Raw genomic sequence first — 11,527 nt, forward strand, 5'->3', positions numbered from 1 at the left:
AACACACAAGAGACCTTTTTGTGTCACCTCAGAAAAAAATCCTTTTTGTTAAACAAACATTCACCCTTTGTCCTTTACTCCTTATTCCTAACACCAGACTTCTCTTATCATAACCACATGACTCAGATCAGCTTTGCATTTTTAAACTTTTTTCCTACCAGCAATAATAGCGTTTTAAAATTATCTTCATTTCCTTTCACCCCAGCCTTTTCTGTTAAATACATGCTTGTACTTTTCTGCAGTGATATTAAATTTGCGTTCAAAGCAGCTCATCTATTCAGTCTCAGGGAATAATTCAGCTGATCCATGATGTGCATTTTACACTAAGAATAGCAATGACACACATTCCCAAACCCTTTTCCTGATAATGAGGTACGCATGTTAAGCGTTTTCTCTTGCGGCTGATTGGCCAGGCTTTACTAACATTCATGTGCTCGCTATTCGGGTCAGTGAGCTTGGAGTGTGGATGATGTTGGAATGAGGTTTCTGTGAGGACAATCTGAGCATGGTAAGATGGTGAGTGACTGCAGTGATTAGTCAGTGACATTATAAGATGGTTTTTCATCGTCTTTACTTTGATTCACTGTCTTTGACTCATCATCTGGTTGTCTGTGATTTAGGTTAAAGCTAGATGACAGACAACCAGTGCATTATTTCTAAATGTCTGATCTGTTTGCTGAAACTATAGAGCAGGATATAATTCACAACTTAGATCTTGTTTTGCTAAGTAGTCATATTGTTTTATTGATTAAATACGAAACAGAAAAACATAGACAAATCTCTACACAAAGATAATGTTATCATCTGAGTTATAACTGGGATATGGATAAAGATGTGCCGGTGTACAAGCTGGAGATCTCATCTCACCATCCTCTCTGTCCCGCTCAAAAGTCCACAATGCCATTCATAATGGCTGTTGTCCACTGTTCACTGTCCACTGTCCATGTTGTTATTTCCATCCGCCTTCAAAATACACAGACCCTCCCATAGTTCACAGTGAGATCTGATATTGTTACATATGAGCAGGTGGAAACTCAGGCGCTGTACAGTTCAACATCTTGTGCAAACTTATTGGCACGTTTTCTGCTACATACATCCAGAGATAGGTGTGGTATGTAAATTTGGTCGTGGCATTTATTTATAGAGCTCCTGCGGATCGTCTCCTGGCATAAATAAAAAGTAAAGGGACCGGTTGTTATCAAAGAGACTTGCTGGAAAGAAAGACAAAAAGAGTTCTTACAAAAAGTGGGAGTAACAAAAGTTAAAAGTACTGTAGAAAAGACTGAATACATTTTGACAGCTGGTAGGAAAAGCACCCTTAGAAAGGCACTAGCCCATGTTGTGTATATGTGACTGTTTTCCCAGGCGACCATTTTTTTTTCCTCGCTTATCCTCAGTCACTGATGCAGCTGTGTGTTCAAGTGTGACCCTCAACCTTTCCTGAGTACATGTCCAGTTGGCTCAGCACCAAAGGGCCAAGCCAGTTACCTTGACTCCCTGTGGAGATGTTTTGTGCTTGAGTGCTGTCAGCCTCCTTGACTCTGTTATTGTTGCTTATGGTTTAGTGAAGCCAAGAGATGACACAAGTCAAAAAATTTGAATTTAAAAACAATGAAATTGGAAGAAGACGTTGCAGTCAGAGCCTTTATCTGTATTCATAACTAATTCAGTCCATTATTTTATTTTCTTATGTGAATGCTGCCACCTGTAGCTGGAGGTTTACCAACCCTGCGGACAGGAACCTTGGAGACGGGTATCTTGGTGCGAGGGGGTTCTTTAATCTGAGGGATTTGGGAGGCAGGATGAGACTGTGCGCCATGCTTCACAGGGATCTTTGAGTCACGCGGTAAACTGGAAAGGACTCTCGGCTGTTGAAGCTGCTGACTTTCCTCCTGGGTGTGTTTTGAGGTGGGTGCATTTGCCTCAACAGCACAGATTTTATCTTTGCTCCCAACATCATGTGAGTTGAAATGGGCTCTCTCTTCTACAGGAGTAGGTGGGTCCCTGCTTATCACCTCATCATCAGTGTGCTGGCTGTCCCGCACAGGTAGCTTGCCCACTCTGCTTCCTCCTACTACAGGTATTTTGCTAAGTCCTGATGCCTTTACTTGTGGTGTCCTCTTTTCTCTGGAATGTCCCTGGAGGCTCGTTTGTGACTCTGGTAGTTCTGTTTTGGATGGCTCTGCTTGGACTGCTTGCCCACTTGTGTTATTTGGATTAGCTTGTTGCCAGTCCACTGTTGTCAGTCCACTTCCCTTCATCTTGGCAGTGGCTGGAGTATCACTTAGGCAAGGTGCAGGTACAGAAGAATGAGAGGTGACGGGGCAAGGGCCAGTTTTAGGTGCAGGGACGTCTTTAGAAACATAAGTAGGAATATGATCAGAGGCAGGAGGGTCTGTAGATGCAGAAACTGGAATGTGAGCAGGAGCAGAAGGTTTAGATACAGAAACTGGAATATGAGCAAAAGCAGGAGGGGTTTTAGATACAGGAACTGGGATGTGAGCGGGAGCAAGAGGAGCTTTAGATACAGAAACAGGCATCTGATAAGGGGCATCAGGGGCTTTAGATACCAAATCTGGGGTCTCGTCAGCAATAGTAGGGACTTTAGATTGAGAAATTTGCATTTGAACTGGAGCCGGCAGATTTGTAGATACAGAAATTAGCGTTTGAGCAGGAGGGGCTTTAGATTGAGAGACTAGGGTCTGACCCACAGCAGTAAGTGTTGGGGATGCCATAGAAACAACAGGGACTGGACTTGGTCTGGGAGTTGGGGGAATCTTATCTGAAGAGAGTGGTGCAGTGGGTTTAGGTGTGGGAGGAAACATATCTAAAGAAGTTAAAGATGGAGATGGGACCGATGCTGGGGTGGGTTGTGTTTTAGTTGTGCCAGTCAGGGAAGCAGGAAGACAAATATCTGGAACAGTTACAAGTGAGGGAGGGGCTCTATTTAGGTCCATTGGAGCAGTGGTTAGTACAGCCTGGCTAACCACTGCTGAAATTAAGCCTGAAGTTGTAGTTGATGTGGAGGGAATAACGGGTGCAGGAGACAGTTTTGTCACTGTACAGGGTGGTGATACAGTCACAGGGACTTTAGGTTCTCCTGTAGCCGAGCTCAGAAAGGATTTGCAGGAAATGGACGTTTGCCCGTTCAAACTGGTGGCTGAATCAAATTTAGCAGGTGAAGGCTGAGTAATGGCAACAGGGATGGGGGGACTATGGGTTACTGATGGAGTTTTCACTGATGGTGGAGGTGAAGAAGCTACTGCACCAGGTTTACTTTCAGCAGAAATAGTTTGAGGAAGTGCAGAAATCTCTGAAGCCAGTTTGCTAGCTGTAGAGGTAAGATTTGGACTAACTGAGGGAGCTTTGACTATAGTGGCCGGGGTGTTTGGAGGAGCTGTGGTAGTTGTAAAGCTGGGGGTTACTGTGGATTTAATTGTTGTCAAGGGAGGAGACATTATAGGTGCTGAAAAGCTTGTTAATGTTACAGGAGTCATTGAAGGTTTCATTCCAGTGGGGTCAGGAGTTGATTTTATTTTAATGCTGATAAAAGGCTCAGGAGCTGGACTGGAGTCTGACGTCATTCTGACTGAGTGGGTAGTCAAAGTGGAGGATTTGGTCAAAGTAGTGATGATAGTGCTTGGCTTGGAAATGGAGCAAGAGGTTGAAGTTGTCTTTGTCAGAGGATTCAAGGATTGGGGCAAAGTTGTTGTGGAGGTGGCTACAGGAGAAGGTTTTGATGTTTCAGCAGTGCAGACAGCTGTAGAAGTCAGGGGAGAGGAGATGGTGGGTTTGGAGAAAAGAGATGTAGATGATGCTGTGACTTGGGTTACCACAGCACTGATAGCACTGCTGGCTTTTCCCCATTCTGCCTCCACATCAGCCATGATATCTCCACCTCCTGAGATGGAGTCAAAGGTCAGGAGAGAGGAGATGTCTGCCAGCAAGGAGCTCAGGCTGGATTCACCGGGTATCAGTGGTGGTTCTGAGGTGGGCAAAGGTGGTACATGCTCATTAGTTCTACTCACGCTGCCTGTTGTCACCTTTGGAGATGTGGTTTCCATCGGGGTTGTAGCTGTACTGTCCTGAGTTGTTGAGCTCCTGTCCGGCTCACAGCTTTCTGTCTCAGGGCTCTCCAGAGAGCGAGGGTGAGATTTGGGTGTGAGGGTAAGGTCCTCTTTGATGATCTCCACACTGTTGGCACGGGATGACATGAGAAGTGGGCTCGGAGGGGCTTCCCCCTTGTCCTCTTTATCTTTTGATAGGAACTTAACATTGCTAAAGAGACCCTTCAGCCCACGTCGTTGCCTGCTCATGGGCTGGGACACAGTGTGAACTCTGCGGTCCCCCACTCCTCTGCGACCACCCCTCAGTAGTGACAGGAAGGTAAGGGACTTGGCCGAGCTGGCTGAAGAAATGGAGGCGCGAGCATGGGCAGCAGCCAGAACGCCATCTTCACCCACTGGCTCCTCCTCTGCCTGTTCTGTCTCTCCTTGACTCACCTCATGTCCCTTCTCCATGTCCCATTCCTGCGCTGAATCTGGAGTCCCTGATAATTCTTCAAGGGTTTTGCTCCTTATAACAGGTGACTTGTTGTTTCCACTCCCTTTGCTTCGAATAGAAAAGATGTTACCTGTCTTGCGTTTGCCAAACAACTTGAATCCTTTTCTGATTTTTCCACTTGACTGTGATTCACCAGGCGGAGGATCCATGTTCTCCGTTTGTACATCCATCTTCCCTCTGCGTCCCCCTTTCTTTATATCCTCGCTATATCCTCTATCCTTGTCTCTTCCTGCAGTTATTATTCCCCAAGCCGTGGATGGAGCATTTATATCCAGACCCTTATCTTAGCTGTAGCCGTTCTCTACCTCTGCTGCTCTCGGTGCGTTTCTTTATTAGTTGTCTGTATCCCTCCCTCTGTCTCTCTCTCCCATCCAGCCCTTTCTCCTCTATTTCTCCCTTGAAAGCCCCTCCCCTTTGCCTCGTTTTTTTTGTCTGGCTGCGCTCCCTGGTTGCCATAGCAACTGAGGGGCTAAGCAGCTTTCGTCAGTATTGCAGAGCCAGGGGCTGTCATCAACCCACCCTGAACACAGCTTTCTCTTCCTCTCTGTCTGATGACTCTGTTTACATAAACAGCAAAGACAAATGCTTCATTAATAGGGCCAAATTTTGAATTCTGAATGATCTGTTTTTATATAAACATCTCATCCAGATCAAAGCACTCTACCTCTTCTCGAGCCTAATCTGTTAAGAAAGGATTTGCTTTTATTCTAAATAAAGAGGTCTTTTTCACATTTACTGTATTGCAGACACATACACATTCTAACCTGTTATAACTGTATAAAACTCCAATTTTCAGAAGAAGAAAACAAGCAACAGTTTGATTAGTATATCATCACATTTGCATTTAGGCACATTATTTTCTAATTACTTGTGTTTAACATTTGCTGTACTCTATAATATATCAAAGAGTAGTGTTTTAACCCAAATTAATTAAAAGCTAATGGAACCATTCAGGTGAAGTGTAAAGGACAATGTTTATAATGTTTCTGTTGCACAGTTGATTTTAAGAGCGATCCATTTGTGGCCATGACCTTTTGAACTTCTTAAAAAAGGGTTAACAGCAGACCTGAAGAAAGTCAAGCCATTCAGGATGATTACATAACTGTAAATGAATGAATATATTTCACTTTCATTCATAATGTGGAGAAAAGGGGAGAAAAGGAAAGAAAAACATATGAAGCAAATTCAGCACTACATGTCCCTGTGTAGGACATCCGAGTTAAATGAGATTGTGTTTTTAAAACACTGATAAACCACTTGAATGGAGAAGGGATATGTTTTGATCAATATGCCAATGGGTGAGATGTGGTCGTGGAACAAGTGCGGCCTCTTGTGGTTGCTGAAGAATCAACATGAAGTGCAGTTTAGTACAATGTCTGAAAATAAAGCTGCTGTCTCATCCACATCCCTGACCCAGGTAAGTCTATGCAAGTGGGTCAGCAGTCTTCGAACCAGATTGATTGTTTCTCCAGGTTATGAAATGACACAGTAGGTTTTGAGGATAGCATCACACTGGCTCATGTTCATTGACTATATAGCTCATGTTGAAGTATTTAACAAAATGTTTACATAAGTACTGGAGCAATGATTGAAAAATATGTGATCTACATTAATGAATTGAAGCTAAAAGTGTATAGGGTAACTAATAATCATAATAATAACAGAATAAATGTCTCTTTATTAAGTGTTTATGCTTTGTTTCTTAGATGCCCAGTATAGGTTAACAAATGCAACTTGTGTGCATACATAAAAATGAACTGAATACTGAGTTAGTATTTACTTTCCACAAACAACATATACATCAGAGGCCATGGCTCATACTTAAACACCAACATGTACAGTATGTGCATCTCTCTCTTCTGACACATTCATAATAATAATTGTGTTTTCATTTATTCTGAAAAAAATTCATAGTCCTGCATACATGTAGTCCTAAGCATCCCTTTACTAAATTTACAAACATTCACCCTTTGTATGCCTGTTGCAGTACAACATACATATATATGACGCAGCATTGTTTTAACACTTTGGTTTTTGTTCAAATTAAAGAAATGGAAACGTGTTAATTAGTGAGCCTTAAAGGACTTGTTAGCCATTTTCAGATAGAGACTAACAAGCTATTTTCTGTGTTTACACTAGCTAAGCTAACTGGCCACGGCTTACATGGCATAGTGTAAACTCTCAGCCTCCAGTGTAATGGAGAGGTATGACTTTTAATTCTTACTCAAAGTACATACAAACTAGATATTTCATTAAAAACCAATATCCCAGGTCTAGAATATATTTCCTGTTTTTTGATACTGTAAAAAAAAAAGAAAAAAAAGAAAAGTGAAAAGTAGATTATAGATTTTTCTCCAGCACACAATGAAAAATTAAATAGCAATGCACTGTGAAAAATACAAAACATTGGTTTGAAAGTCAACAAAACAACCAATGAATCCAGTAAAAAGGTCTGACTATAAAATGATCTCCTAACTTATGATCTTATGCATCAGTGCGTAAGTGTTGACTTCCCCTGTTTCACTGTTTCCTTTATTAGACATCATGCTCCACGAGAGCAGCCTGCGGGGAAACTTTGCTGTTCTGGTCGTTGTCATGTGCTTCATTGGGAATTGGGTCATATTTACGATGATACAAATACCGATTGAACAGAGTGATGATGAACATCTCCATGATCATTATCTGCTGACTCAGCACTGTAGGATAGAGACACAGTATTAATTTAATTTTAGTCACCAGCTGCGGATGCTAAAAGTCACTCAGAGATGTTTCTTACTGGATCCACGAGCCTGAGAAGAGAAGGGAGGCGAGCAGGCGATGGTTCCATCCAAGGCCAGGATGTTAATGATTGATGTCTGCAGCTGACTCAGTACAAGTACTAGCTAAGAAAAAAAATCAGTGTTTGACCAGTTGCACAGTATGTATTTTTCCTGTTTAACTTGTAATGTGAAGCACTTAACTTTTTAACTGACAGTACGGTGAAGCTTATTGTGCAGACTTACTTGGTACATAGCATATTTGGGTACAATACTGAGGGTGCGTAAAAGGTGCTTAGTGTTCATGAAGACGATGGCAACAGGCCAAAGGGAGACAATGGTGAGAACACCGACGAATGGGTTAATCCAAATAGCTGTACCAGTGATCTCGAGCTGAAAATAGTAAAAAGAATAATAATTGATGTTATTTTCCTTTAACAGTTCAACAAACATAGATAAATATCTGAAAGACTTACATCAGAAAGATCAAAGTTGCCATTTGTCCACAGTACTATGGAGACGACAGAGAGCACTGTTTTCAAGATTGCATACTGAAGAGCACCTAACTTCAGGACGAATAACATTCGCCTGAATAATCCCAAACCAAGAAAAGATCAGTGTTATGCAGTTATAAGACAACTTGTGGTCATATAGAAATACATGGAAAGAGTAAATAATGAATGTCAATAAGAGTGGGGTTAGGTTAAGTTAAAAAGCTCAGTTATTAAAGCCAGACATAATATCCAAGCTGTTTTGTACCGTGACATGGGCACGTGAGGTAAACAGAGGCAGCAGCAGCAGCATGGCCCTGTGCTGATCTTGAACTTTTTACCAGAAAACCGCCCCACAAAATCACTGCAGCCCCCAAATTCCTGGACAATCAGCATCAAGACCTTGTAGACCACAACTGCAAAATAGCTACAGACAGAAACGAGGTTATTTACGCCTACTATGGCAACAGAAGTAGATAATAATTCTCAAATGTGTATCGCCAAATGTCAAATTTAACATATTTCTATATTACAAAGAGAAAAACACACTCCCAATATGTGAGAATGATTTAAAAGAAAATGCAGTTGAACAAATAGTTAATAAGAAAGGACACCAACCTTAACACTGCAGATGAAAACTTCCATACAGTAGTTGTGCATTTTATTTACACTAGACAAGTTAATATTTGATTCTCTTTTAATCAGATCAAAGGTGACATACCCAAACAAAAGTAAAAATGAATGAATAAATAAGTAAAATAAAAAATTAGGACACATGTGAATCCATCCATCTATATTATTTTAAATAAAAAATTAGATTGGGAAAAAAGTTAGCTACAGGTAGTATAGATCTTAAATGACAGTTCAGGAGGTAAATCTTGATGTGACAGTGCATGAGCCTGCAATCAGGAAAAGATTGAACACATCTGAACTAATTGCCTTAGCCAGCTAAAAGCTGTTGCTCTCCAAAAAGAACTACAAGACTACAGTTTGCCCATGTGTAATATAGGAAAATATGTCTTTTGGAGTTATATGTGCTAGACAGATAAATCAGAGAAAAAGCTAACTTTCCTTGTGGTCTTCGAGCCCATAACGTTTATGTGTCGGTGCTGTTTCGTATAGGTGCTTGCTTGTTAAATTATGTCATCTCTGTTTTCTGTGTAGCAATGTGTGTGTAATGATTCATCAAGAGGTTAAACAGGAGCATACCTATGTTCCCTGGGTCCTATGTTCTCCAGGTCCCTAAACCTGTCCCTAACGCTAACCCTAACCCTTTTTTTAAAAAAAGGGTCCTATTATCCCCGGTCACACACAAAGCGGGAACATAGGACCCGGGGAACATAGGGATGATCCCAGTTAAACTATACAGTGATCTCCAAGAGCGCAACTGCTACAAGGCTTTTAACAATCATAGCCTTATTTCCAGTGATTGTCAGCCTAGTAAGAAACAGATACAGGAGATCTGTCAGACAAGATAACAGATGTGGTTCAAAGCAATGTGAGATCTCGCTACTGTTTACAAGGCAGCTTTAAGCTAGGAAACAAAAAAATAGAAAAAATGTTGGTCAGCTCCTGTAAGGCTTTGCTTATACCTCACTTCCCAAGAGCAATAACATCTTATGCTTTATCTCACAAAAGGGACAATGTGGTAAAATGTATCATTGTTTATCCTGGAATCTAGACAAAAAACGTGTCAGTATGATATCGCTAGTCAAAGAAAGAAACCACAAGCAAATAACTTTGCTTGTGCACTGATTTAGGGAAAACGCACCAGTTAGCCGTCATGTCGGTGATCATGACTGCCCTTGGTATCCACATCCCAAAGCAGGCCATTGTGGAAATTACCTAAACCAGACAAAACACTTTAACAAACACACAATTGCAATATTGGCTGTATTTATAGATTTATATATTAATATAGCACAGTTTGCTTTTTATGTTCCATTTTCTAGTTCTGATTAGTTTTGCCATATAAAATCTAAATTGGTCTGCATGCTTACTGGTGCTGCACCGCTTATCCAAATGATGGTGGTCTTCTTGGGATAGGACAGGTTTTTATAAATATAGACGCACAGCTCCAGGTACAGCAGCAGGGACACAGCAGCCATGAAGGTGAGGATGGAGTACAGACAAAATCCAAACATATCTAGTACTGATTTAAGACAATAAGAGTGGAAACATGGAGAGAGAAGGATTAGAATCAAAGAGGCAAAATCACAAGCACAAATTACATTTTCCTCTGTCCTCCAATCAGATTGCTTCAAATGTTTTTTGTTCTTGCACTAGAAGACTGAAGATTGCATACTATTAGATGATTTCATTTCTGTTTGTGGGACATTAATATGTTGTATTTTGGATAAGAGACTCTTATTTGTTCAAAGATAGAGTGAACTGTTGTCAAACTGATAAACAAGGAAACATTATCAGCAATGGTTATACCGGGTCACTTACACTGTATCACCTCGATAGCCAGCGGGGGCTCCTGTAAACACGCTGGATGAGTGGTGGCATTAAGGGTTTCCTCCATGGCAGGCAGATACTCCACTTAGAAAATAAACAGGTAGCCTAAAAGTTTAAAAGAACTGTTGGCGGTTTGTAATTGTAAATGTCAGTTAAAGCAGTCTTCCTCCCACTGAATCCAGCAGCAGCTTGAGCAGTGAATGTAGTCTTTACACTTGACTCTGAGGGAGTAAAGCAAGTGTGACTCAACTGTTTATGACAGCACATTAGTAAGTTGTTCATTCATTCACAGACATAACTCACCGTAATTAAAGAAACACCAAGGTCAGAGTTTTTGTTAAAAAGGGGGAGAGTGAGTGTAGCAAGAGAAGTGAACTTTGACAGGGTGTGTAGTTCCTTTCCCAGTGAACATAAACAGCCACAAAGAAATTAAGGATTGCCCTTCAAACTTAAGCTGTATTTTATCTCTTCTGGTTACATTTACACTTGTTACATTTATTGAGCAGATAATTTTGTCCAAAACAACTTAAAGACCATTTAAAGTATCTAGGCCTGGGAGGGAACATCCAAATATGGAAATGTATTCCTTTGCAAATGAAAAGTTGTTTGTGTGCCATTATTTTGGTAAATTGCCATGTATTATTACTACATTATTGATCATTTACACTTTTATTTGTCATTATGTCTGTCATAAGGCACCTCGGACCACTTTTCAATCATTCCACTACATAATCCATTCCTCCCCATAGATTTGTCAGGAGCATTCTTTAAATAAAATGGACATTTGAAGCCAAAAGTATTAAATATATTTACTTCAACTGACCTTCCAAGACTCTAAACGTAACCCTTTTATGCAGCTCATATAAGCCTAATAATCAAAGTAAAAGAGAAGTACAGAAGTAGGAACAAAATTACAAAAATTAACTTTTGTTTGGCTAACTGAACTCTGAATAATCCATTTTAATCTATATTCATATAGGGTTCAAATGGTTAAAGCCAAGTCGAGTGTTTTACGACTGTTGTTATGGAGAGATAAATGGCCCCACGGTCATTCAACTTCTCCTGGCTAATAATCATCTACTCTCATTCCCAGCTTGTCCTATTTCATTACTAGATAAAGTTGGCTCAACATTAAGAGTGTACTGTATATAACACTGTACATAACAAATTTTTTTCTTATTAGTGGTGAATACCTCTACCAACTCATTAGACTGGTTTGAACCCTATCTGTCAGGCAGATTCCAGTTTGTCCATGTC

The 11,527-nt window shown here is 40.7% G+C and overlaps 2 protein-coding genes across 2 annotated transcripts; both read right to left on the reverse strand.

The window, feature by feature from the left end:
• Nucleotides 1-718: 718 nt before the first annotated feature.
• On the reverse strand, nucleotides 719-4,958 carry si:ch211-244c8.4 (APC membrane recruitment protein 2). Its single transcript, XM_047607166.1, has one exon. The coding sequence runs from the start codon at nucleotides 4,731-4,733 to the stop codon at nucleotides 1,680-1,682; it is 3,054 nt and encodes a 1,017-aa protein (XP_047463122.1). The 5' UTR covers nucleotides 4,734-4,958; the 3' UTR covers nucleotides 719-1,679.
• A 1,263-nt stretch (nucleotides 4,959-6,221) lies between these two features.
• Nucleotides 6,222-10,488, reverse strand: LOC125021207 (organic solute transporter subunit alpha-like). The gene is made up of 8 exons (XM_047607167.1): nucleotides 10,262-10,488; nucleotides 9,811-9,962; nucleotides 9,582-9,655; nucleotides 8,079-8,237; nucleotides 7,796-7,907; nucleotides 7,566-7,712; nucleotides 7,340-7,445; nucleotides 6,222-7,259 (listed from the first exon to the last, which is right to left on the reverse strand). Exons 1-8 carry the CDS (start codon nucleotides 10,335-10,337, stop codon nucleotides 7,099-7,101), a joined length of 987 nt encoding a protein of 328 aa, XP_047463123.1. The 5' UTR covers nucleotides 10,338-10,488; the 3' UTR covers nucleotides 6,222-7,098.
• Between the last annotated feature and the right edge of the window lie 1,039 nt (nucleotides 10,489-11,527).

This window comes from Mugil cephalus, chromosome 15 (genome assembly GCF_022458985.1).
Source record: "Mugil cephalus isolate CIBA_MC_2020 chromosome 15, CIBA_Mcephalus_1.1, whole genome shotgun sequence".
Lineage (NCBI taxonomy): Eukaryota > Metazoa > Chordata > Actinopteri > Mugiliformes > Mugilidae > Mugil > Mugil cephalus.

Excerpts from the sequence above, each read along its gene's own strand:
- si:ch211-244c8.4 (XM_047607166.1), bottom strand. The coding sequence starts at position 4,733 with ATGGATGTACAAACGGAGAACATGGATCCTCCGCCTGGTGAATCACAG.
- LOC125021207 (XM_047607167.1), bottom strand. The coding sequence starts at position 10,337 with ATGGAGGAAACCCTTAATGCCACCACTCATCCAGCGTGTTTACAGGAG. Across the intron at positions 7,908-8,078 it reads CCTCACGTGCCCATGTCACG|GCGAATGTTATTCGTCCTGA; the intron begins GTACAAAACAGC and ends GGGATTATTCAG. Across the intron at positions 7,260-7,339 it reads TTCTCAGGCTCGTGGATCCA|TGCTGAGTCAGCAGATAATG; the intron begins GTAAGAAACATC and ends TCTATCCTACAG.